The following is a 26,915-nucleotide window of genomic DNA, read 5'->3' as shown; positions in this document are numbered from 1 at the left end:
CATCTGAGGTCATTGTACAGCTGAAACCCCGGGGTCGGACTTCTGGGAACAGTTAAAGAATTGAGACTAAAAGAAAGCAAAATAACTTCATTGCAGTGATGAATCACAGACTGGTCTGTCTGGCCACAGTTACACAGGGGTGGACTGAATACGGCTGTTTCAGCTGAGTCAAGGGAGCTGTCGAAATATGCAGGAAGTGACCCTGTTGTTTTCATCCCATGAAAACTTCACTGCACTTTTCCTATTGGACCGGGACCATTTATCTTTATTAAATGCAAGTTAAGTAACAAAAGAGTCCAATCATGTTACTGTCAAAACAGTTTAAGTGAAAGACCTAATTTAGCTATCACTATAAATCAAAGCACAATAAGATGTATAAAAACATTTGCAGTGCCATCAAGTGGTTAAGACCTGTAATGACCATCTTTATGTTGCAATAAGAGTCTGTAGAATGATACTTTGCTGAAGCCTCACTAAATCTGCCCTTTAACCCAGTTCCTTTTGGATAAACATCTTGTCAATCTATTCTGGTGGGAAAGATCCACATCTGAGATTTGTACACAGAAACAGATGTTACAATAGGGCACTTTTAATATGATCATAACTGCAGCAAGTTCTTATTTTCATTATTTCATACTTTAAACAGCTATGTAAAAATCCAATCTGTTTAAAATCAAAATGATTTATTAGTATTTGTTATTTTAATCTCTGTAAATAATGAGCAATTTGTCAGTCCATAAATAAAGAACATAAATTATAGTATTCTGATAGGTATGTGATACCAATCTGAATGAGTAAACAAGTTGATTAGGAGACAATGAATCAATACTGATAGTTTTTCTCAGGTCAGCAAAACTACATTTATCTTGTAAGCTCCGCTAGTCGCCGTACTACTGCTGCTGCAACTCTTCTGTAAGCCTCGGCCTGCAAAACAGAGAAATATGCATAAACATATAAGAAAATGATTTCATAAATGTTATTTCAGATCAGTTCTATCTAACATTTTATGACTACAGTACATTCAAATTGAATAATATTTCCATGACTGTTTAGAAATAACCAAATTTGAACATAAAATAGAAAGTCTCAAGAAGCATTTAAAATAGAATTAGGACTTGAAATAAAATAAAGTATATTATGTACAATAAATAAACAATATTTTCTTTACCATTGATGTAGTTTATTTTAACTCTTGCTTTTAGAAAAATAATATAATAATAATAATCATTAAAAAAAATTATAACATTATATGTCAGTGTATTATATACACAATATATATCTTGCCATTTTTATCAACACGTGCTACAAAGTGGTTTAAAGAAATACAATAACATAAAAATATAAGTTTATTTTACAATCATAACATGATTTATGAATAAAAGTATATTATATACAATAAATATACAATACTTGCATTTCAATTTTGTAATTTATCAATACATGTTACCAAAGTAGTGTACCAAATTTTTGCAACCAAAGATCCTGAAAGGCTTACGGTAAAAACTACCATAGTGGATAACGATGAAAAGCAAGACAGGAATCCGAAGTGATTCACTTACTTCTGGACTATCTGGAGACGACACAACCACTGGCTGTCCCTTGTCTGACGTCTCCCTAATGTTGAGATGAAGAGGAATGTCTCCTAGAGTGAGAAAAGAGAAACCCTGTGTCCTCACAAATAGGCCGATCCACTTGAATCAAATCTAAGCACATACAATTTGACTTTATAATACGCATTACATTTGGTAAATGTCAGTTTTTTTTTAAATTTGCTTAAATGCTAAACAGTCAGTCATAATGAAATACTTTATAGAGAATGGCTTTACCAAGCATCTCAACACCAAGGGTCCGAGCCAGCTCTTTCGCCCCATCTGAGCCAAAAATGTGTGTTTGATGACTGCATTTGGGACACTGAAAAACACTCATGTTTTGAACCAGACCCAGCACCTGAAAGAGAAAAGTATATCCTTAAATGTATATTTATAAAACAAAATTAAGTCATTTCTGTCGGAATTGACTGTCACAGAATAAATACAAAAACAATGATCAAATATATTAAGAGTATTAATATTTTGATGCCATTTTTACTGCTTCAGTGTTTTATTATTGCTAGGTCTATATCAGCATGAACCCAACCTGCTTAAACGCTATTACTTCCCAGTATAAATTAATGACAAGTTGGAGCAATTTGAGTCTTTAAACACAAAAGCAAATTCTTTACCGGAACGTTAACCTTTCTGAACATCTCGGCACCTCTTCGTGCATCTAGCAAGGCAATGTCTTGAGGTGTGGACACGATTACAGCACCTGAAAGGCAAAATGGACGTCAGTTTAGCATAAATTATACAACTAAGCTTGACATTTGGTGCATAAACCTGTCAAAACGTACTTACATTATGTTTAAGAGCAGTAAAAACTGATTTCATAATGAATGTTCTGAATAATAGAAAACAATGCATCCAATTCTCTCCCACCTGATATTACAATAAAACCTTAAAAGACAATCTGAATTGGAATAATCCATGGCGCTGTGTTGTGACTGACATTAGGTAGAATGCTTCTTTCAGATTGTAATAAATTCCAAAATGATGCAGATAGAGCATAAATCAGCTGTAACATTTACCTGCTATTGGAATATTCTGAGTAATAGACAGCTGGACATCTCCAGTTCCAGGTGGCATATCAATCACAAGGTAATCCAGATTCCCCCAATCTACCTGCATGGAAAAACGCATTGTAAACAACAATGTTAAGTAAATTAGATTGTTTTCTTAGACTGCAGAAAATGACAATTTTGCACGGAACCAGGGTAGAGAATAATTCATGATGTGTCAATGGATATAAATATTGAACTCTATTGAAGAAATCACATCTATTTGTACTGGACGAGGACAACTGAGAAAAAAAATTAACAAAATCCTATTATCAACAGCAATTTCCAAATCCAAATTACACACCTGTCTAATGAGTTTCTCAATAGCTGACATCACCATCAGACCCCTCCACACGATAGGTGCGACCTCTTCAACCAGAAAGCCCATTGACATACTGTAGAGGACGGGGAAGCAAAAAGTAAGACCTTAAAACATTTGAAAATTAAATTGTATAAAAGAAAAAACTAAAAGTAACATTCTAAAGTTTGGGGTCAGTGAAATAAATACTTCTCTTTAGCAAGAACAAATTCACCTTTCTTTCAAAAACATTAAAATAAAAAAAACAATAAAAGGTGAGCAGAAAAGACTTCTTTTAAACACAAATTTAAAATCTTACCAACCCCAAACACTTGATCACTTTTGAACAGTAGTCTACATAAAATAACACTCTTGCACTATAACTATTTTTCAGTCGTGCACTTACCAAGGAATTCCAAAATTCACAAGTGGTCTCATTAAGTTCTCTAAAAATAAAGAAAAGAAAGTATCATATATGAATGGCAAAAAAGTTTTCTTATAAAACATGATACATTTTGTTTACAAAGCAAATAAAAAAAAACTCACTGTCTGTTAATTCAGGGTTTCCTTTTAGGTTCATTAACCTTGGAATGGAGGGGCCATAGACATCAGCATCTAGAAGACCCACCGATTTACTCTACACGCAACAGTGGTCCCAAAAAAGATATTAAAATCATCTAATAAAAAGTGCAATAATTTTGTGCTTTCAATACAATGGCTAAGACTGGTACTATCTGAATGTTACCTGATCATTAGCCATAAGTCCAAGAGCAAGATTCACTGTGAAGACATTAAACCAAATGAGGGTTTCGGAGAAATACTGGCAGGTGATTAAAGAGTAAAACAAACAGATTGGAGATGATTGTGACATGCCGCATGAAACAAACAAAGATCAATGAATGCAAAAGACAACAGACCTGCTGTTGTGGACTTTCCCACCCCTCCTTTCCCTGATGCAACAACAATGAGCTCTTTGACTCCGGCTATGGGCTTCTGTTTTGGCAAACCTCGTGCCATGTGCTGCCTCTGTCTCTCCTGCAGAGCTCGCTCACCAGCACCTGAAGTCTAAGCAAACATTGAAAAAGTTGGAAAATATGTGTCAGTATCGCTGTCTATACTGTAATGTAGTTAGGTTTATGTATCTATACAGGAACCTGTAATCACTGACGTAAAAAGTTACATTAAATTATTAATTAATGAGGTTCGCTTACCTTGAAGCGGATTTCATGTCGATTTTGAGGTGAAGGAACAAATCTGCTAGGTAACAGTGGTGTGCCTATAATATTTGAGGACAATGTATATATTTGCAAAAGCCTTTTGTAGCTGTCGTGTAATTTAACCATCTTATAAAGCTTCCAGAGACGAGCTCTCAGACTACGTCACGAGCAAAACAAAGACATTAGACACCGCTGTGATTTCCATGTGACACGCGTTTCTATCGGTTTAGTACGTGTTTACGTTTTTTTTTTTTAAATCATTTAATATCACAAATACAGCATGTTTTTTTTTATATAGATGGCATGTGTTGTTGTGAAGAAGCGTCGCACACGCGCTGTCAACTGTTGATGACGTATGTCGTTTGGATTCTCACGCGGAAGCGGAACCCACTGTAGTTCCGCAGGTCTTTTCAGAGAATGTCCAGAGAATGTCTAATATGTAGACGGGCTCTGGTCTTTTCCATAACCAATGAACTCGTGAGGTTCATTTGAAATAAACTTATATTATTTATAATGCTTCGGAATTAAACTGATCCCTGACACTGAACTCGGCAGTTTCCGGCTTATTTCGTAGCAATGTCCGAGAGAACCGAGAGCGGCATGAAAGCGCGAGTGCTTCTGCAGCAGTGTCTGCATGCAAGACTGCAGGTCAAGCCTCCAGAAGCTGGGAGGGAGGCTGAATGGGTGAAGGTATTGGAAAAAATAAAATAAATAACCTTAAACACAATTCTAGTTTTTGTCCAATTAATGGCCTGTCTAATGTGATTCGGATTATTCAGATTAACAGGGGAATGGTTATCTACATCTGCTTTTTCAAAGGTGCAACTGAAGATATAATCCCCAAAATGGGTATGCAATTGTTTCTGTCTCACATTTGCAATAAAAACACACACACACACAAACATATATATATACATATATATATATATATATATATATATATATATATATATATATATATATATATATACACACACACACACACACACACACACATGCATTAATTCTGAAATGGAATATGAACTATATTTTTCTTTCTCAGTGAACACTCTGCTGAACATGAAGCTCTGTGAGACAGAATCTGGAAAGTACACCTCAGTGCTTCAGCTACCAGACAGTGTTCTCATAGTACCGCAAGCTACGCTTGGAGGAAAACCAAAAGGAAAAGGGATGCAGTACCATGGCAACATTGGGAAAGATGAAGGCTTGAAGCTCTACAACAGCTTTGTGTCTCATTGTCAAAGTGAACTCTCAGCCTGTAAGAACAGTGACACTGTTACAGAGGTCAGACATGGAACGTATGGAAACAGACAAGTCTTGAAGCTGGATACAAATGGACCTTATACTCATCTAATGGAGTTTTAAGAATTATACCATTTTCATTTGTTTGTAGATCTGTAATATATGGTTGTATGAAAGACATGGATGTATACGGATCATCCAGAACTGTTAATACACATTTATAGCTCCACTCCTAATTAAAATATGTGTAATGCTTACACCTGGTGTCTGTTTTCGTGTTATCTTGTGTTGTGATTCTTTTGTGTTTTTTAGGTATGTTAAGCATATCTATCTATCTATCTATCTATCTATCTATCATTGTACTTATCTGATAAAATAGTCCATAAATAATACCCCATATTTTGCACACACACACACACACACATCACACACACACACACACACACACACACACACACACACACACACACACACACACACAAAAACACACACACACACACACACATCACACACAGTCTGGTTTGCAATCCTTGTAGGGACTCCCCATAGGCATAATGGGTTTTATACTGTAATATTTTCTACCGCCCTACTCTAACCCTACATCTAAACCTACCCCTCACAGAAAACATTCTGCATTTTTACAATCTAAAAAAAAACAAACAAATTCTGTAATTTAGACAAGATTTTTTAGACAACACAAGTCCCCATGAGTTGGTGTGTATTCAGGTTTAAGTCCACCATCAGTGTAGAAAAACCTGTATACACACACACACACACACACACAAATTACCATAAACCTAAAACGCATTGGATTCACTGTGGCCGCATGTCCTTCTCCTGTCCAGCAGGTGACAGTAAAGTGCAGACTTTCCAATATCTCCCAAACCAACACTCTAGAACAGTTTATGGTGGACACGCACAACAAACATGAGCTGGACAGCGTTAGGATACTTGCAATGATGAGCAAGATCATTTCTCATTCTGCGACATGTCAACACACCTGAAGCAGCTAATCAAGGTGTTCAGGGCTACTTGATAATTACAGACAGGTGTGATGAAGCAGGGTTGGAACTGAAGTCTGCAGGACGGTAGCTCTTCAGGAGCAGGGTTGGAGATCCCTGGGTTACAGTGTATCTAGACCCCCGCTTGAGGCAATAGAATCTGAATTTATTATGGTGTCAGTTTTTGTGTAGTTTGTTGTGTGTGACTCAAAAGGATGTTTCTACACTCACTCAGATGCTGATCGGCCTCGCTGGATATCTGACAGGCTATGATGGCAGCTTTCCCTTCATAAAACCAGGGGACAAATATGAGCACCACAACTATTTGGGGATGAGAGCAGTAAATCCCACTTCATGTCATGCATTACTTTAAGACGGTGTTAACTTTTAAGTTATTTAGAATTTTTAATGTATTTTGAGCATTTATATAATTAAAATATTGCTTTCAGTTAATTGCTTAAAACGGAAAACAGTTATTTTGTATCATATGATGATTAAATAAATGGAGCCTTGTTGACCATAAGAGATGTTAAAAATCTTACTGAACCCAAACTTTTAATTTTTAATCTAGTTTTTAGTTTATATAGTTTAAAAGATCATTTTTCCAAATGCAAATTATTTTTTATTTCACCATGCAAAATTGTAATGTAATGTAAATGTAATGTAAAAATGTTTAAAATATAAATTTTTTTGAAAGTTGGATCAAAAGTTATTCTGTTTATGAATGGGCATGATGCTTCTTTATTTGATTATTTTCTTTACTTTGCATTGCTGATCTCTCAATCTTTAATCCCTGTGATGATGAATTCCTTTGTGTTTAGTTCTGTGCAGCTCTTGGTTCCTGTCTTCCTCCTTTTACTTTCCTTATTGTCCTGGAGCTGTCTCGCTCTACACCAGCAGCGATCATTGCAGCCTCTCTGCTTATCTTTGGTGAGTGTGGTAGTGATCATCAACACAGAGCTGGCCTGTATACAGTGAGGGCCTCACTATGATGATCTAAATCGTCTGATCTATTTTACCGACAGACACTGGCTGTATCACCCTGTCTCAGTACATTCTCCTGGATCCCATTCTAATGTTTTTCATCATGGGCTCTGTTCTCTGCATGGTCAGATTCAACACACAGAGACTCAGGTAGAGGAGTCTGAAGCATCTCTCTATGTAGCTTTACAGTGTCAGTTTGTGTTTCATAATATAATGCACATTTTCTTTCTTGTCTCTAGGCCTTTCAGCTTCTCCTGGTGGTTCTGGCTGCTTCTGGCGGGGGTCTGCCTCTCAGGGTCTCTGGGGGTAAAGTTTGTGGGGCTGTTTGTCATCCTCTTGGTGGGAATTAACACAGCATTTGATCTGTGGAGGCTGCTTGGGGACCTCAGCTTGTCTCTGGTATGAATGAGTATCTGTTATGAGATCGAATATAGTCTCAAATATATACACTGTTTAAAAGTTTGGGATCAGGGAAGTTTTTAATGTTTTTGAAAGAAGTCTCTTCTGTTCAACAAGGCTGCATTTATTTGATCAACAATGCAGTACAAACAGTAATATTATGAAATATTACAATTTTAAATAGCTGATTACTATGTGAATATATTAGAAAATATTGATATGTAAATTATTCCTGTGATGTCAAAGCACAGCAGTCATTACTCTGCCCTTCAGTGTCACCATGATCTTTCAGAAATCATTGTAATATGTAGATTTACTGCTCAAGATACATTTATTATTTATTTATTAATTCATTTATTTATTACAGTCTTTACTGTCACTTGATCAATTTAATGCATCCTTGCTGAGAAAAACTCTTACTGATTTCAAACATTTGCACATAAGTGCATGTTGTGGATGATAATATTTTCATGTTTTTTCACTAGGTGGATTTTGGGAAGCACTTATTGGCTCGAGTTTTCGGGTTGATAATGCTCCCATTGTTCCTGTACACTACAATATTTGCCGTCCACTTTGTTGTCTTAAACAGAAGGTATGTTTGAGCCAATATTAATTTTCAATTTTATTATTAAAGCAGTTCATTTGTCATTAATACAATAAAATAAAATGCTAAAGCTTTGTACTTTTCAACACACAGCGGTCCTGGGGATGGTTTCTTCAGCTCTTCTTTCCAGTCTCGCTTGATTGGAAACAATCTGCACAATGCCTCCATGCCGGAGTGTACAACAACTTGAGCTCAATATTTGGCATTTTTACTGCTTATGTTTCTTTTATTATTTAAAAAAAACTTACTGAATTGTGAAAAGTTTCAATTTCCTGACAATATCATCCTGGCTTGTACTCCTCCCTCATACAGATCTGGCATATGGCTCTCTAATAACTGTGAAGAATCTGCGAATAGCAGGAGGGTATCTGCACTCTCACTGGCACCTTTACCCAGAAGGGGTTGGAGCTCACCAGCAGGTCAGTTCACCCTCATTTACTCTTAACAGACAGTTACACAACAGTAACATTATCTGGAAGATTTCAAGATGAAAAACTGATCTGTGATTCTTAATTTGATTCAAAATGTCTAATTATGCTACCGGTAAAAAGTTTGGAGTAAGTAAGAAAATATTAAGCAGCAAACTCACTGTTATCAACATTGAGCAAGATAATAATCAGAAATGTTTCTTGAGCAGCAAATCGGTATATTAGAATGATTTCTGAAGGATCATGTGACACTAAAGACTGGAGAAATGGCTGCTGAAAATTCAGCTTTGCCATTACAAGAATAAATTACATTTTAAAATATAATAAAACTGTAATAATTTTTTTAAATTGTAATAATTTCTCTTAAGATTACAGTTTTTACTGATTAAGTAAATGCATCCTTGGTGAGCATAACAGACTTCTTTCACAGTAGTGTGGTGTATATTTGATATATGGCCTGAATTTATTATTTATTCTGTCAGGTGATCCGTTTCTAACAGAATGATAAATCATATTCCTGTCTAAATCTGTTTTTCAACTCGCCTCATGTAGGTTACAGCCTATTTGCACAAAGATTACAACAACCTGTGGTTGGTCAAGAGACCTGACAACTCTGACGGTGAGTTCTGGTACATGTTTGTATTATATTTCTAGATACACACTGCACATGAATCAATAACTTCTGTACTCTATTAAGATCTCACTGGGCCACCAGAACTGGTCCATCATGGTGACATCATTAGACTGGAACACAGAGTACGTATCAGGTCTTTGTTAAAGCAAAATGAAAATGATCAAAAAGAGTGTTTGTTTAAAGCAGTGCACTCCTGATCTTCTTCATCAGAACTACAAGGAATCTTCATAGTCATTTCCATGAAGCTCCACTGACCAAAAACACCTGCAGGTCACCGGTTATGGCATTGTGAGTACTATTTCTTTTTTCATTAAATGTTACCATTCATGTATTATAATGTTTTGGCATTATTATAGAAACTATGTCCCACTATTAGTTGATTAGGTGGGTTTGTGTTCTATCAGATGAATGGATTCAGCTTTGTTTTGATTAAGTTTTTATTTTCTGATTGTATCATTGCCAGAAAAAGCTCATTTTAGCACACAACTTCAAACCTCTAAATGAACGTTGATCATTTCATGTAAGTGCAACTACAGTAGCATCACAAATTTCAAACAATAATGGCTTTTCGTTTCAGAATGGAAGCGGAGACATGAATGACTTGTGGCAGGTGGAGGTGTGTGGAGGGAAGAAAGGAGATCCGCTGAAGGTGCTGCGCAGTAAAGTGCGTTTTCTCCATCGCTCTACAGGCTGTGCGCTCTGCTCCTCTGGAAGGACCCTTCCCAAGTGGTGAGAGCGTTCATTCAGCAAAAACCTCAGTTGCATAAACATAGACACTATGTTAAGAGTGTAACTCTCAACTAGCAGGTAGCCAAGAGACAATCAGTCTCACTTTTCTGATTAAAATTAGGCCAATCTACATTTTTGTTATTGACTTGTTATGACCAGTCTAGAAGAAAACAAATTAGATGGCTAACTTTTTAAGACTAGTCTAAGCAGTTTATGCAACCGGCCCCTGGTCTGTGGTGCATGACATACCACAGAAAACCATTTTAACTGCATATTACTCTTCTACAGGGGATGGGAACAAGTGGAGGTCACATGTAGCCCATATGTCAAAGAGAGCCCCAACACTCAGTGGAACATTGAGGATCTCATCAATCCTAAACGTATTTTCATATAGCTGCTTTTTAAAAAATACGATAAAATACGATGGGTTTTACTTGGGATTCGTGCGACATCTTTTTATGTCTGCAGTGCCCAACATCAGTCTTTCTGTGCTCAAACCAACTTTCCTGGAGATCCTCTGGGAGTCTCACATTGTGATGATCAGGGTAAGATTCTCCTAAAGGAAAATCTACCCCTTAAAATGTTATATTTCAACCAAAAAATTAAAATAATAAAATTATATGCTCTTAAAGGGATAGTTCAGCCAAAAATGAAAATTTGATGTTTATCTGCTTACCCCCAGGGCATCCAAGATGTAGGTGACTTTGTTTCTTCAGTAGAACACAAACGAAGATTTTCAACACAAACCGTTGCAGTCTGTCAGTCTTATAATGGAAGTGGATGGGAATCACAGCTAAAACATACACAAACAAAACCAAATTAAACCCTGCGGCTCATGACGATACATTGATGTGGAAAGACACTAAACGATCATTCTGTGCAAGAAACTGAACAGTATTTCTATAATATTTTTTACCTCTGATTCATGCAATGTCTGAACTATTAGAACTCTCCTGAGCACATTCGTCTTCTTCTTTCTTTATGGCGGATCACAGACTTATAAGTGCATTACCGCCACCTATCTCTCAAATGGACCATTGACACTCTGTATACAATCTCAATTTTAAGTGTCAGTGGTCCACTTGAGAGAGCCGTGATTCCTATCCACTTCCATTATAAGACTGACAGACTGCAACGGTTTGTGCACCTACATCTTAGATGCCCTGGGGGTAAGCAGATAAACATCAAATTTTCATTTTTAGGTGAACTTTCCCTTTAAGTTTAGTAAAACGTGTATTTTTGTTTAGGGAAACAGTGGTTTGAAGCCCAAAGACAATGAGATATACTCTAAGCCCTGGCACTGGCCCATCAACTATCAGGTGTGTTGCATAAGAAGTGTTAGACAGTTTAAAGAAAATCACTATTTTGAAAGTTTTATTTTAGTATTAATTATATAATGTTATTATATATTTAAGCTTTAATTTTTATTTATTTTTGATGTGCTTTTGTCATTTTTTTTATTTATATCTATTATTTTTTTTGTAAATTTTTTTTTTTGTAATTTTAGTACTTCAACATATTTTTAGTTAATTGCCAAGACAACGTTTCTTTTTTTTTTCAGTTTTTATTTCTATTAAAAACTTTCTAATGAAAATGTTTTTTATTAATTTATTTTTATTTGTTTTATTAAAAGTTTAGTTAACACTAACAAAACTGTTTTGAAGATCCAGATCTGTTGGAGTACTAACTCATTCTTATTCATTATTCATGATAGGGTTTGAGGTTTTCTGGAGTGAATGAGACGGAGTACCGCGTTTATCTTCTCGGGAACCCTGTAAGTGTCTCTGACTCTTGCTCTGCTTCCTAAGATCTCTTGTCGTATCATTGCTGAAGATCACATTTAATCTTCAGGTCATCTGGTGGCTGAACCTCTTGAGTCTTGCTCTGTTTGTTTTAATGCTGACAGTTGCATCTTTAGCAAAACAGAGAGGAGTGAAAATGGAGGGAATGAGGAAAGGTAAGCAGCACTACATAGTGTGCAGTACTTAAAAAGAGCCAATCAGAACGAGTCTAAAACAGCTGATGTTGTCTTTCAGTGCAAAACAAATTCTCATGGAGGGTGGTGGAATGCTGCTTTTGGGTTGGCTATTACACTACCTCCCGTTCTACATCATGGGTCGCATACTCTACTACCACCATTACTTTCCTGCAATGTTGTTCAGCAGTATGCTCACGGGTACGACGGCAAACCAGATAACCAAAGCCACTGCCTACTTTAAGATCTTCTTATCATACGGTTTTTCTATGGACTGGAAGTTAATTAATTAGCCTTACATACATTTTCCAGTGCATTTGTCCAACAGGTTATGCTGCAGTCAGAGTTGCCATCTTGTAAATACAATAGTGTTAAAGGAATAGTTCACTCAAAAATGAACATTTGCTGAAAATGTATTTACCCTCAGGCCATCCAAGATGTAGATTTGGAGAAACTTAACATAACATCATTTGCTCACCAGTAGATCCTCTGCAGTGAATGGGTGCCGTCAGAATGAATCCAAACAGCTTGTTTAGAATTGTTCTGGACTGTTTTCGCTTGCTTGATCAGTGCATATTTCTCTCCTGATATAGACAAAATGACTTTTTAAGTAGTAAAAAAGCAATGTTATGGATCGAGGACTTTTGCTTCACAAGACATTAAGTGAGGGGCTGGAGTCATATGGATTACGGGTATATTGTTGTGATGTTTTTATCAGCTGTTTGGACTCTCATTCTGACGGCACCCATTCACTGCAGAGGTTCCACTGGTGAACAAGTGACGTAATGATAAATTTCTCCAAATCTGTTGCAATAAAAAACAACTTTTTCTGAACTAACATTTAATTACCTTCTTTATTTAAGGTATTACTCTGGACATCTTCCTCCAGAATTTACACCTTCTCTTTAGTTCATCCAGATCCCATTATTTTGTGAGGGGAGGTCAGTTTATACTCCTGTTAGGGTTCATCTACAGGTAAGACTCTTCAATATTTAAATGTAGTTGTTTTTGGGCTCACATCACTTTTATGCTTTTATTATTTGTAACTCTTTACAAGATTTCCTGTTGGAAAATAATAAAGTATGTTAATTTTATCTAATGCTTAAATTGTGCATTTTGTACAAATGTTCTATGTACTATGTTTGTTTAGGTTACAAATTCAGTCTATTTCTAATATTGATCTCACACTTGCTTCAGCTTTTATCTCTTCCACCCTCTCTCCTATGGCATGAGGGGGCCGCTGGCACATGACCCTGCCTCCTCGATGGCTGGCCTCAGGTGGATGGAATCCTGGGAATTTTAGACAATTTTAGACAGTTTTGAAGGACTTCATTAGATGTTTTTAACTATTTTACTTGTAACATGTCGACTGGCTCATTTCATTGTGGAAGTACAGCCTTTACTCTGCTGTTAGACTGTGATGAAAATAGTATTTTAAAGTTAGTGTTTTACAGTCAAGGTGTTTTAACTGCTGTAGCTGGACTGAACTAAACTGATAAGTAATAAAGTGCCTTTCAAGTTTCAGATTTAAAGACACTAAATTATGTTTAAAATATTCACTCCTTCAGTTGTGTTTTGTACATTTCAATTGTTGCATATTTTGTTTTTCCTAAAAGAAAAATGTTTGAATTAGTGTATGCAAAAGCAGCAACCTTTAAAAATACAGTGTATCACATTGTTATATTTCTCATCTACACAAGTTGTGTATTTGATTAATTAAATTGCCATTTCTGGGTCATACCAAATAATTTTATTTGTATTTATGTTTGGTGCTGGATTTGAGAAATAATTAGTGTCCCTTCGTAATTGTGTTACTGAAACTGTTGCCTTAAATGCAGATTGATGACTGATTGAAATGAATACATTGCAAAAGATTTGCTGGTATTTGGAGTTTATTTGTGTTGCATTTGAGAGCAACCCATTTTCTAAGTCCATTTACTGAAAAGATAACATACTTTTCATAAACCACCATCATGCTAAGAGGAAAATTATTCATTTTGGGTTGTATATTTTTACCCAAATTTAGTAGCCTATCACTGAAGCTTAACGTTTTCTTGAAAAACGAATCTTTTCTCACAGGGTTTCTATAATCTCCACTTATTAAGAAATTGTCTTTGTTCTAGCTGCTGTCTTTAAGCAACTTTATCTGTGTTGATATCTGGGTGATTTCTCCCACCATCTCAACTTGCTTTTCAATGTCTGATCCGTTCTCCGACCGTCTCTAAATTTGTCATATTTAAGTAATGTTACATATCACTTTATATTAATACACTGTAATGTTGCATAAATGGTCTATTAGTAATAATTCACTTTCACTGTATTAATTTGTAGCTAATATTTTTAACAAGTTATTCTGTTGTATTTTCTTAAATATAGCCTATTTAACTCAGCCTATTTAAAACTGATCACAATTTTTATTAAATTAACACCCTGTTAGAAATTGCTTCTTAAGGGTTAAAAAGTTGCGACCATAGACTGCATAAAAACATCTCACATAACGCGAGAGGGCGGGGCTACAGGTAGTCACGGCCTTCAGCTATTGGCTGCTTCGAATCACGTGTATTGTTGTCAAGATGGCGTCTCCAAATGGAGGTAAATTTTAATTCCTCTTTTCCCTGGTAACATTAGTTGTTATTGTATTAGTGCAAAGGACCGATTAACCCTTATAAACTATTATGCTAGTCAACATATCCTCTTAAATAATTAACGAATTCAGGTTCAAAAAAAGGCTTATTTTTTTCTCGAAATAGCGTCATAAATTTGTTTGAGTCAGTAATTAGCAAGCTACGTGTCACGACATCAGTTACTAAATATAGGAATGTATTGATGCAGCGGTTATGCAGAAAAAGGTTGCTTTTTGTATCTTGCTTCTTTTGTTAAATACGTATTTTTGTTTTTTTTAACAAGCATTGCTATCAGTGCAGCTAGCTCCGCTGGATCACAATACAAACAGCTGAGTAAACATAACATAACCTCCCCCTCTAACGTGACTTGTCATAACATCACCTTTATACCTTTATATTATGTCCTGCATAACATGGGGATTATTGCCCCGAGAGTCACAGCATTTAAAGTGACCCACATTATAATTGCACTTACATCTGTGGTCTAATTGTAAGTAATGCTTGATTTAAAAAAAAAAAAAAAAATGTAATGCTGATCTAATTTCTGAACCAGTGTTGTAATAAAGAGCATATATCATTTGTTATTTATTTATTTATATAGGTGAGGACTTTGAATCTTCTCTGCTAAGTTTTGAAAAACTCGACCGAGCTTCACCTGACCTGTGGCCGGAGCAGTGTAAGTTTGAGTGTCTAATATTCTTGATTTGAACTAAAACAGTGTTTTATAGGATGTCATATTCGCAGATGTTTCCACATATGACCCAAAGTTACATTTGTTGAAAAACAAACATTTAAAAAAAAAAAAAAAAAAAAAAAAAAAAAAAAAAAAAACAATTATATATATATATATATATATATATATATATATATATATATATATATATATATATATATATATATATTGGCCTGTCATGTGTTTTTCTAATATACCTTTGAATGTTGTTTTGAAAGTCCCATGTAATTTTTATAATTTTAACAGTACCGGGTGTCTCTGAATTTGCTGCATCCTTCAAAAATGTGAGCAAAGAATCAGAATTATTTTGAAAGTTTGCATTCAGACACGAAATTGAGACTTTTGTTTGTTGTTCCAGCCTATCACAAATTCTCCGCCCAAGTGGATGGCTGAACTGGAGTCAGAGGATATCGAAATGTTGAAAGGTCTGTTTCCTTTTTCATAAAACCAAAACAAATTATATTAAGCTGCTCAATGTATTATTTTAGCATTTTTATGTCATGGACCTATCTGACAGATGCTTATTTCAGTTAAAGAGCTTAATATGGTTAGATAAATTGTAGCGTAAATTTAGAAAAGCTGTGGTATTTTTTGTATGGTGTGGTCATTTTTTAAATTAACTTATTTGTGGCGGTGGCACTACAAATGTTGATCTTCTTATGCTTGTTGTTATTGTGTGTTGTTGTTTTTAACTAGAATTAGGAAGTTTGACCACAGCAAATCTGATGGAGAAGGTGAAGGGACTGCAGAATCTGGCTTATCAATTGGGTTTGGAGGAATGTAAGTAATCTTAGTTTCTTAGAAACTTTTAGTCCATCTGTGCAGTGTTTAAGAAGTGGTTTGAAGACTTAAAAAAAGCCTCCACTAGATGGCGATATTAGCAAAGAAGAAAAGCGCAAGAGCTGCTGTTAGCTTTATGATAGAGGTACTTTAAATCATATACATTATTATAAATAATCTAGCACCTAAATCCATTTGAAACATACCAAAAAATGACTTCTTTATATTTATTTATTTATTTATTTATTTATTTATTTATTTGAGTTGGTAAGTTATAAATAAATCCCCACTCTCTATTTAAACAGAGCTGTTTTTTTGCCCAGTAGTTCTGAAATGTTTTGTCACAGAATTGCTAGATGTAGTACTAATCCATACCGGCAGGATTACAGAAAAGATAAAAGATTTACTAGATGAAAATGGGCATCAAATGGATAATTATTGAGAATTTGAAAGTAATGCAGACCATGTCTGAACACTTGTTTTAAATATATTACATTTCTTCTGACATTGACTTTTTCGTGGCATGTTCAAAATCATCCCTCAACAAACTTCCTTTCAATGAGGAACATAGGGTGAATTCAGGTAAAATCTCACACTCAAAACCATATGTTTGCTTGAATTGACCGTATTATTTTGAACAACTTTAGTTATTCTGAACATGTATAAATTAAATCTTACTGACCTGAAATATTCATCCATATATATAATTTTCTATTAGATTTGAGTGAAGTTGATATTTTTAATGTGACATTTCATGTTTCTGTATTCACCATTTAATATTTAAAACATCTGAATGTCTGTGTAAGTGCAAGCTCTCTAGGGTAAATACAGCTCCCATGTCACTGTTGCTATGTAAAAATGGCATTTTTTACAAATAGAAAGGCATAACCTGAGTCTGTTCTGCCTGCATTTAATATCTTTGACTTTACACCCAGCAGGCTTTCTAGCAGTGTAATAAGTCAACCTAGATGTCTCCACCTTCCTGTTATTTTGTCCTCTGCTTGTTCATGATGTAGCTTCTTCACTTCTGTATAAATGCAACATGCTTCAAGACATTTACTCTTTTTAACAGGAGTAAGAAAATTAATTTCCAATGCTGAAAGCAGGTTCTCTCCATCTAATATATAACCTGTGATTTAGTGTGTGTTTGGTTTCACATTTGTTTCTTATATATCTTTGGCTATACCCAGCTACTGGTTTCTTTAGTCTCTGGTCAGACTTGGTGCTGTAGTGTGGAAAATATACTGGTGAAGTGATGAGAGGTCGCCTTGTGAGTTCACTGCCGATTTGTAAAATCTCCATCAAGAGCGCATGATTAAAGTAGGCTCGTTCAACCAAGATTATGCCAAATGTAATTTGTCACAGCTCATGCCATTGAGCGAAAGAATAGTTAGAAATAGTCAGCTGCATGAACTTAACAAGTTTTGCGTAAAACCACATGATCATGTTCTCAAACATAATTTTAGAATGATCCAAAGAGCATCCTGTGCTTTATTGGAAACAAGAACATCTGAATGTCAGAAGGTGTTCACATGATTAATGTATTTTTTAGATTAGTAACCTAGAGGGTTCAAAATCTGAAATATGTCATATTCATTTTACCTGTTCAAAAGTTAAGATTTTACAAAAATTTATAATTCTAATAATTATATTTAAAAAAAATATATATATTCATAAAAAAATTGGGGGGGGGGGTGTATGTATAATTTTACTACATATATATATATATATATATATATATATATATATATATATATATATATATACATACATACATACATGTGTGTTTATGTGTATATATATATATATATATATATATATATATATATATATAAACGTTTCTTGGGCAGACAATCTGAATATTAGAATGATTTCTGAAGGATCATGTGACACTGAAATAATAAATTACATTTTAAAACACTGTTCTTTTAAATTGCTGTAATATTTCACAAAATTACTGTTTTCTCTCCATATTTTAATCAAACAAATGCAGGCTTGCTGAGCCTAAGAGACTTCATTCAAAAATATTTCAAAATTGTACCAAACCACAAAGGTTAGTGTACATCATAATGTTTCTTTGTATTACATAGTTCAAAATCTTACTTTGTTTATTTATCTCAGGCTTTTGGACTGTCTGTACACATTTGCAGTTTATTTTAAGATGCGTAACATGAATGTAGAAGGACTCGGCTAGCTGTGCTTCACTCTGTGCTTACATCAATTCATTATATTGCAGAATCGTTCAGCATCGTCTCAATATTCTATATTTCAATACGGTGTTTTAAATACGTGAACTGGTATGTAAAACCTCTGCACTGAGGAGACAGATATGAAATTATGATTATCATTCGGCTCAGCGCAGCATTTAACGTGGCGCTCTTTAATGTGGTGTGGTTTAATTTTCTTCCTTCTCCTAGCTGTCAGGGGAAGCCTTGTAAATCTGAGCTACTTTTTCATCATGTTTCTTTCTCTCTTCAGCGCCTTTAAACGAGCTGACGAGAGGTAGTGTTAGGAGACGGGAGGGTGAGGAGGAGGAAAAAGATTTACTGCACCTTTGGCACGATGGCCATTAAAGTCCTGATCTGGTTAATGGGGATAATGCAATCAGGCAGTGAAAGCTCACCCCAAAGGCAAGGTTATCAGCCACACATTTGTTTTATATATTTATTTCGACCTTCGTCTCTTCCACATGCAGATGCAGAGTCTTTAGATGCATTAGCCACATATGTTTGGGGGGTTGGTAGGATATGTTCAACAGCAGCATAAATTAAGCTTTGATTAATCGTGGAATTATGTTAAGCTTAAAATGTATAAATAACTGTATATTAAGTATCTTAATGGCTTGATCTTGAAGTGGATCAGCACATTTTCATCTGTAACTACTACATGAGAGGTGCGTAAACCTTTGGGGCGTGCAACCTTAGGCGGATAAGGATATCATGTGCATGTTTGTATATTTATTTGTGTGTGTGAGCGTGACATGTGCCACACCGTTCTCCTTGGGGACGTTTACCCCTCCTCTCCTAGCTGAGTGATGCTGATCAGGGTCGTTGTGGGAGGGCCTGACGCGTGCCTACCCCTCCAGCCCCCCACCAGTACCCATCTGCTCCAGGCCGTGATGAATGCTGCTGTTGGGGGGCTGCTGAGCATGGTCATCAGGCCCCTCTGCTCCCACAGGACCAGTCACTACACTGATAAGTACTGTTATTGAAGGTAATTGAATGGAGAGTGCTCCTCTGGGACAGCCAGGCCTCAGGCGATGCTGATGATACCTCCGATTCCACAGCGGCGGCTTGCACAGATGATGTAACACACTTGTTTCTACTTGAGTAATTGTGGGGGTGTTTTTTTTAAAATGGGCGTCAAATAATCTGGAAAAAAAAAAAACTTGTAGGTCTAACAAGATTGCTAATGCATTTTTATGTGTTAAGTAGCAAAATAAGCATCAGAAAATAGGAATGGATTAAATTTATTAATAGTGACCACTAAGGATTAGTGGAACACTGAGGATTAAACATGAGTTATATCTTAAGTCATGCAACTTGTTGAAGAGAGGTGTGTATTACTTTTCAGATTTAGCAGTGTACCAAAAACCTCTCAAATATCTTTGCAATTGTATAGCAAAGCCCTGGCAACCATCCTAGCATCATGATTACAAGTTCTGTGCAGTAAAGTAGCACTTACATAAATCTAGTTAGTCTAATGTTTCCCTGGACAGATATCATGATTGCTGTTTATTACAGATGCTATGATAGGAACACATGTGGCTCAAAGACAAGCTCAAAGACAAGTAAGAGTGTCCACGATTAAGAAATTGATAAGTCTTTTAAAAAAATCTGATTTAATGCATACAACAGAATAATGTGCCAAGGTTTTTTTCAATGTACTGTTTGTATTTATGGTGGACTCATGTTTTTGAAAAACATTTTTGTACCATTTTCAAGAAATTACTCTAGAAATGTCATGTGGTGTAACTATCATAAAAAAAGATAATATTTCAAGTATTAAGTAATATTTATTTTGTACATTTCCTTACACTTTGAATACATGTGAGTGTGCATAATTTAATCATCTTTTTCAAACACATTATATAGTGTTATAAAAGTGTTTACATATATAGTGTGTGTGTATATATAAAAAAAGTGTATACAGTATATATAATGAAGTATTTATTAATAATCATGTTTCTGGGTAGCTGCACCACATGACATTTTACAACCTGATCTAGTCTTACCTTGTAATAAAAAGGCGAAATTATTGACCTTGACACGCAGTCATGAGGGTCTGCAGAGGTCCTCTCTATGATGTCATTTCCGGTGTTTTTTCCCCTACATGTTTCTGCATTTTGGTCATACCACATTGATTTTGCAGACTTAAGTTAAATATAACTTTTTTACAAGTTTTGAAGTTTAGAAGCTTTGTTAATAAAATTTTCCCCAATAAATAATACTAAATTATTATGCCAAATGTATTTTTTTTTTTTTTTTGATTTCAGTATTTTAATTATTTTTCCTTTGTTATAATATCAGGACAGTTTTTTTTTCATTTTTGACAACCCTAAGGCCCCTAAAAATATCAAAAATAATAAAAATGAATATGCTCAGTATATTCAAACCGTTGCATGTATAAATAACATTTTAATGTATTTTTGATAAAATTAATAGATCCTCACAAAACAATGGGTGTCATGTCACTGACCCGTACATAGTGCTTCATATAGGAGGAAAACATGCTAAAAGTAAAACACTGGCTCGCAACATCCAAGAACCTCTTGCACCCCGTATGAAGGTCATACCCGTCCAGAGCTAATGGCCCCAATGTTCACTGCCTCCTCCCGTAGATCAATCTCTTCTCTATTAAGCGGAGTGTGTCGCTGAATATGATTGCAGTGATGCTACCCTACCGTAGTAATGTGCTTCCATCAATCCATCAGAGACACCCGACCGCAGGGGCAAGCAGTTATGAAGTGCTGCTAGATGACAGGCTGAGCTGGGGGAAAGCTCTCCTCGACTCTACTCTCTTCTGTCTTCCTGTCCACTCATCTTCCCCTCCCCTCACACACCATTCCTGCTTCTTTATGGCTATTACAGTGCCTGACTGGAGTAGGGAATGTTTGTGGAACCACATTCAAAATATAATCCTTAATATTCCTAATTTAATTTTGTTTTGACCCTGACTTGCTATGACACCATTCAGACCTTTCGACCGCACAGATACACCCGAGCCCGACTCAGATTTGGTCACGCACAGCGGGAGAGTGGAGGAAATTCATCTGACTCACTCTCCCTTCTCTGTCCTAGCCACCACCTCTGTCAACAGATCAGAAATGACACCTTATTTCCATAAATACATTAGGAATTCATTGGATTTTCTTTCCCAGCTAATCATAGCGCCTGTGCGAAACCTTTTAGGGTTTTTAATGAATGAATTTTGACTGATTGCCTATTAATAAGGACACCTCTTGAACAGGGATAGGCTGTGGCAGGGCTGGCTTGCGTTCATGAGAGCGTGTGTGTAATGATTCGTGGTGTCAAGCGGTTGGAGGGAGCGGTGAGAAGAGGAGAGCTCTCGGCTGGGACATTAAGAGGAAGCAGTGGCTCCCTTGGGAAATCACTCACCATGTCTGCATCTTAAATATCTCTGTGAAGTATCAATAAGTAGGTAATTGAATTTTGAACACAAACATGAGCATCAGGTGTATGTGTTCCAAAGGGGGTGGGGGGTTTGTGTGCGAGTGTGTGTCTGTCCTCCCCCGTCCCATGAGGTTTAGGCAGCGAGAATGGATGTTAAATCTATTAAATAAAGATTACTCCCCGTAATAGCCAAGTGGCAGTTTCAGATGTGCAACAGGGGCACGATTAGTGTGTTTGACTTCTAATGAAAGTGAATTGGGGCAGTCAGGTTTTGGAGAGAATTCAGTTTAAGGTCCGGGGTTTCATTTTCTCCTCAGGCTTAAAAACAAACTGTATTGTCTCTAGATGTGCTTTAATAGCCTCTAAAAGATGCTTACATCTCCCAAGATAAAAGAGCATTCATTACAGTTAAACTGCATTGATTTTAAGCAGAAAAGTTTAATGTTAGCTTATAATTGATCCTATTACTTTTAATGTGTTGTTTGCAATCCTATGCATTTATTATTTAATACACACACACACACACACACATATATATATATGCTATCATTAATTTATCTATTATATTTAAGACACAAATACACAGACACACACACACACATATATATATATGCTATCATTAATTTATCTATTATATTTTAGTTAGAAATTATAGCTGCCATGTAATTTTAATCATGTTAAATATGATGTTAATATGACTGTATTTAATTGTTAAATTTTATATTATAATAATATATGATGCATATATGTGTATATATTTATCTTTTAATAAAAATATCAAAATAACTTAATTATGTATAAAGAAAACATTTTAAAGCAACCAAACATTACATTACAGTTTGTGGCGTTTTAATTTTGCTCATGTATTGGCTCATTTCTGTTACTGTTATTATGCCTATTAACTCAACATGAAGCATATTTGCTTCATTCAAATATTTATAAGTACAAGAAGATAATATAGCCTCTGGAATCCATAATATGCCATTTAATATGGATGTCACCGGCAACAAGCTTCTGATTAACTAAGTACAGAATTAGTAATTGACCTTTCTAATCAACTAAACAAATCTCTAACTCCTGCTAATCAGTATTGATCTGCCCCGTCCAGTGACAGCACCAGCTTTGTGCGTGTGTGTAAATGCTCATACTTGTCTGTGTGTGTGTGTTTGAGCACAGTCGGCTAGCTGGCAGCACCCTCTGCACTCCCCTTTTTAATCTAACTCACTCAATGCAAATCATTTCCCTTCTGCTCTGACGGGATTTGAGAATAAATGGAAATCTAATTAATGAGTGGATCAGAGGGGTGCACTCTGGTGAAGGGGTCTCATGGGAGAATGCTTAGCCAGACAGACTCCTGTATTGTTTTGGACAGAAAAAGTGAGGGAGATTGGGAGCGGGGTAGTAAGAGTTAGAGTGGGGTGGGTCATTCAGCTATGACAAAGCTCTTTCCCCCTGTTTGTGGACCCCTCCAGAAACCAGTGGCCCATTTAACAAGCGTTAGCATCCCTATCATTGACATTAAACCTGGGATTAAGACACACATTTACTCATACAAAGCACTTGGAAGGCATTAATCTCTCTCAGTGAGGCTGCAGTGTGAATGTTTAGTGACTGCATTATCTTATAATGCTCGTCATTACTTAAATGTTTCACTTATAATGGTGATATCTGTTGTATTAATACACTGAAGATTAGGTTGCATTTCAGGCTTTACTCATAGCTTTCTCAGGGATCTAATATTTAGAAGTCAAGTGGTCATGTGTCTACTGTTTGAATCTATGCCATGGAAAATAGAAATAATCAAACTGTTCTTAAATCCTGTGAATTTCCCGCCAAATATTATTTTGGGTATTTTGTAACCTTTAATTTATGTGCAATGCATTTTTAATGTAATGTAAACTGGTTATGATACTCACAATGTTAGATTTTAAGTCGATACATTTGAAATATATTAATACATATATTGTCTGTTGTGGGGTCAGTAAGATTTTTTTATTTATTGAAAGATACATTTATACTTTTATACTGCAAGCTTGCATTAAATTGCATTAAAAGGTGACAGTAATGGCATTTATGATCTTACAAGAGATTTACATTTCAAACCAATGCTGTCATTTTGAACTTTCTATTCATGAAAAAAAAAATTCCTCAAGAAATGTATCATGGTTTCAACAAAAAACAGCCCAAATGCTTTCAACATTGATAATAATAAGAAATGTTTCTTGAGCACCAAATCAGCATATTAGAATGATTTCAGAAGGATGGTGTGACTCTGAAGACTGGAGTAATGGCTGCTAAAAATTTAACTTTGCCATCACAGGAATAAATTACATTTTAAAATACATAGAAAACAGTTTAAATTGTGATGATACTTCACAGTATTACTGCTTTTACTTTATTTTTGATCAATTAAATGCAGCCTTGGTGAGCATAAAAGACTTCTTTTAAAAACATAAATTCCTACCGAGCCATATTAAATAATTTGAATCCAGGTAGCATCATGTTTGATCCAGTGATGGACAGCTGAAGGTGAATCCACTGAATCATTAAAATGCCATACAGGGCAGCTCCTCTAAATTACAATCCGCCACATTTACAATCCGCCACATTATTTCATTAGCTGCCGCCCAACACTGTGGCTTACCCTGTCCCTCACGCCCATCACTTCCTGCCCAAAAGCTCATCAGTGCCTGTGTCATCCTGACCACAGGAGGGGTCATAGCTGTTACACCTCCATTTCTAAACGCTCACGAGAGTTGGCTGTAGATTATGTAGATGGAGCTTTCAGAATGAAGATGAAAAAAATGAGTTCATTAGAACAACTTTAATGATGTGCATTATATTTACTTTAATAATTACTCAGGATCTCGCTCTCCCTGATTAAAATATACCATGGAAAGTTACTTTATCTGTGTCTGATAAGGTTTGGAGACTGTCTTTGATATCACAATAACCTATTAACCTTTTATTTCCTTTTCCAGCTCGAGAAATGACAAGAGGGAAATTCCTGAACATCTTGGAGAGACCCAAAAAGTGAAGACCCAGATGGTGACCGCTGACCTGTCGGGTCAGCTACCAGTTGATTGTGAGCTTGTAAGGCAGAACACAGTAGCATGATACGCTAAATTTTAAATGCTTTCACTAATATTCGACTGATTTGGGGTCAAAAAAACATAACACCATGATTTTTTTTTGTATATACGTTTAATAGAGTAGAAAGGCTAGGATAGTGCCGTGCTTTTCAATACATGTTCATAAATGTATTTATTTTTCAGTCTACAGTTTAATACAACTTTTGAATATTTTAATAAAAATACAGTGTTGTTTAAATAAAATACAATTGGTTGTGCTCTTGTCTACATGCCCCTTTTTTAACATTTTAAAGACTTTTAGAATGCTTTTGGCATCAGCTAGTGCAGCTTTGCTTCCTATTGGCCATCCAGTGATGTTTCCTAAAAGTAGCTTCCATTAAACAATGAGGGAGTTCATGAAGTAGCATTCAAACTTTTAATTAGGGCAATAACTTGATGCCTGTGCCACTCCATCGACTGCTCCATTAACGTCTCTCTTTTGCTCTGGACATGTAAAAGGCTTTGACATGAGAGTGCTTCCACACCAGTGCAAGGCCAGTTTTTCTATTTAATGGGAATTGGAAGTTTTGAAGGCCCTCAGCACAAAACAATGCGTAAAAATAATATTGCTCATTGTCATCCCTGTTAACAAGACTTGACATAATTACTAGGGCCATTTCTTCTCTAATTAGCACACTTCCAGGGACATTGGCACAAACGGTCCGGGAGAAAAGGGAATCAGACAACAATCATGAATAACAAAAAACAAAGAACGCTCTGGCAAGCGTAATTAGGTGAGACAGTGGCCAGGACTGTTCTCGGTTGGAGATGTCATAGAGGCTTTGGCTGCGGTTGGCAAGTGTTCGCTCCTGCTCCCACCAATTCTTAGAGGTATGCCTCTCCCCCCAGTGCCTAATAAGCCCCTAATTGTATTTCTGATTCACATGGAACAAGGAAGCTGCTGAGTTAAACCCTGCAAAGCTACTACTGGTGTCTGATCCCATTCTGGAGGACCCAGATTTGCCCCTCATTTATTTTTTAACTGTCTAAACAACCTTTTTTGTTGTTGCAAGTTTAACCCTCTGATGCTCTCCAGTCACTTTTGACCCAACAATTTTACATTTAGTTTTTTTTTCTAAGATTAGTTTAATTGGAATAGTACAAAACTTAGTGAACACACAAAAATGGTCATGATTGGAAAAGACAAAATGGTTGTTAAAAGAAAAGAAAAGAAAAAAAAAACACATGTTCTTTGTGGTCAAAGGCCACCATAGGAAATCAATGGGAAATATGAAAAAATATGAAAATGCTGAGAATTTTCGGAATATAATCTGCAAATCAGCCACTATGCTGGAAAAAAAGAGGATATGTCAGTTAAATTGACAACATGTACCTACTCTAGTGTTAGGGTTTGGTTTAAGGTTAGGGTTAGTTAGTTGCGTGAGCAAAGTAAAGTTAAGTAAATTAAACTAAAGTAAAGTACCAAATTTTGAGTAACAATGTATGCAGTTTTGGCTGGAATAATTGAAGTGAAGTGAACTTGCATATTCTCTGGCAGACATTTTTCAACTTTTGGCAAATAGTCTCACATACTGGCTTAATGAAGGTATTTCTTCATCCTGTTGTTGATCTGTTATCTAATCCGTTTCTAATCTGAGGTTTGACAGAACGTTTCACATGTTGGTTCTGTACAATTGCATCTGTTACACTTTGTTGCCCTCATACATTGTGACATTAGTGATGTGCAATGGTTGTTGTGGCGGATCACGTAAGCTGCGGTTCACATAATGGCACCCGCTAGTAGTCGCAGCCTGTCAGATACTGTAGGTCCTGTCCAGACATCCTCCTTAAAATAAGGGTCATTCCCCACAGAGGGTCTGTCTCCAGAAACACCAGCATAGCCATAAACA

The 26,915-nt window shown here is 35.8% G+C and overlaps 4 protein-coding genes across 6 annotated transcripts; 3 read left to right on the top strand and 1 right to left on the bottom strand.

Moving 5' to 3' along the window:
* Window positions 1–840: 840 nt before the first annotated feature.
* LOC109107361 (iron-sulfur protein NUBPL-like) lies at window positions 841–4,506 on the bottom strand. Of its 2 annotated transcripts, XM_019120636.2 has the most exons (11): window positions 4,163–4,506; window positions 3,869–4,016; window positions 3,697–3,731; window positions 3,498–3,588; window positions 3,358–3,397; window positions 2,958–3,048; window positions 2,624–2,717; window positions 2,222–2,307; window positions 1,827–1,947; window positions 1,560–1,642; window positions 841–924 (listed from the first exon to the last, which is right to left on the bottom strand). In XM_019120636.2, the coding sequence occupies exons 1-11, from the start codon at window positions 4,292–4,294 to the stop codon at window positions 862–864; spliced, it is 984 nt and encodes a 327-aa protein (XP_018976181.1). In that variant the 5' UTR covers window positions 4,295–4,506; the 3' UTR covers window positions 841–861. The 2 variants fall into 2 exon arrangements, with proteins under 2 accessions (XP_018976181.1, XP_042630583.1); XM_042774649.1 differs by lacking the exon at window positions 4,163–4,506 and having other exon boundaries at window positions 3,697–3,771; window positions 3,869–4,005.
* A 64-nt stretch (window positions 4,507–4,570) lies between these two features.
* Window positions 4,571–5,667, top strand: LOC109107362 (D-aminoacyl-tRNA deacylase 2-like). The gene is made up of 3 exons (XM_042774658.1): window positions 4,571–4,858; window positions 4,948–5,017; window positions 5,211–5,667. Exons 1-3 carry the CDS (start codon window positions 4,745–4,747, stop codon window positions 5,531–5,533), a joined length of 507 nt encoding a protein of 168 aa, XP_042630592.1. The 5' UTR covers window positions 4,571–4,744; the 3' UTR covers window positions 5,534–5,667.
* Window positions 5,668–6,307: 640 nt separating this feature from the next.
* LOC109107705 (protein O-mannosyl-transferase 2-like) lies at window positions 6,308–13,909 on the top strand. The gene is given in 21 exon segments (XM_042774669.1): window positions 6,308–6,428; window positions 6,647–6,751; window positions 7,233–7,341; window positions 7,437–7,545; window positions 7,635–7,794; window positions 8,280–8,386; window positions 8,492–8,574; window positions 8,711–8,817; window positions 9,379–9,445; window positions 9,524–9,593; window positions 9,671–9,714; window positions 9,717–9,748; window positions 10,038–10,189; window positions 10,478–10,569; window positions 10,658–10,734; window positions 11,437–11,508; window positions 11,904–11,963; window positions 12,041–12,165; window positions 12,226–12,365; window positions 13,028–13,139; window positions 13,362–13,909. Coding segments are annotated over 21 exon segments (1,959 nt in total). The 5' UTR covers window positions 6,308–6,398; the 3' UTR covers window positions 13,468–13,909.
* Window positions 13,910–14,648: 739 nt separating this feature from the next.
* Window positions 14,649–25,098, top strand: lin52 (lin-52 DREAM MuvB core complex component). 2 transcript variants are annotated; one of them, XM_042774666.1, is made up of 6 exons: window positions 14,649–14,756; window positions 15,390–15,464; window positions 15,768–15,805; window positions 15,880–15,946; window positions 16,218–16,301; window positions 21,771–22,456. In XM_042774666.1, the coding sequence occupies exons 1-6, from the start codon at window positions 14,738–14,740 to the stop codon at window positions 21,803–21,805; spliced, it is 318 nt and encodes a 105-aa protein (XP_042630600.1). In that variant the 5' UTR covers window positions 14,649–14,737; the 3' UTR covers window positions 21,806–22,456. The 2 variants fall into 2 exon arrangements, with proteins under 2 accessions (XP_042630600.1, XP_042630599.1); XM_042774665.1 differs by lacking the exon at window positions 21,771–22,456 and adding an exon at window positions 24,916–25,098 and having other exon boundaries at window positions 14,658–14,756.
* Window positions 25,099–26,915: the final 1,817 nt, after the last annotated feature.

The sequence above is a fragment of the Cyprinus carpio genome, chromosome A17 (genome assembly GCF_018340385.1).
Source record: "Cyprinus carpio isolate SPL01 chromosome A17, ASM1834038v1, whole genome shotgun sequence".
Taxonomy (NCBI): domain Eukaryota; kingdom Metazoa; phylum Chordata; class Actinopteri; order Cypriniformes; family Cyprinidae; genus Cyprinus; species Cyprinus carpio.
This window is presented reverse-complemented; position numbering and strand designations above follow the sequence as displayed.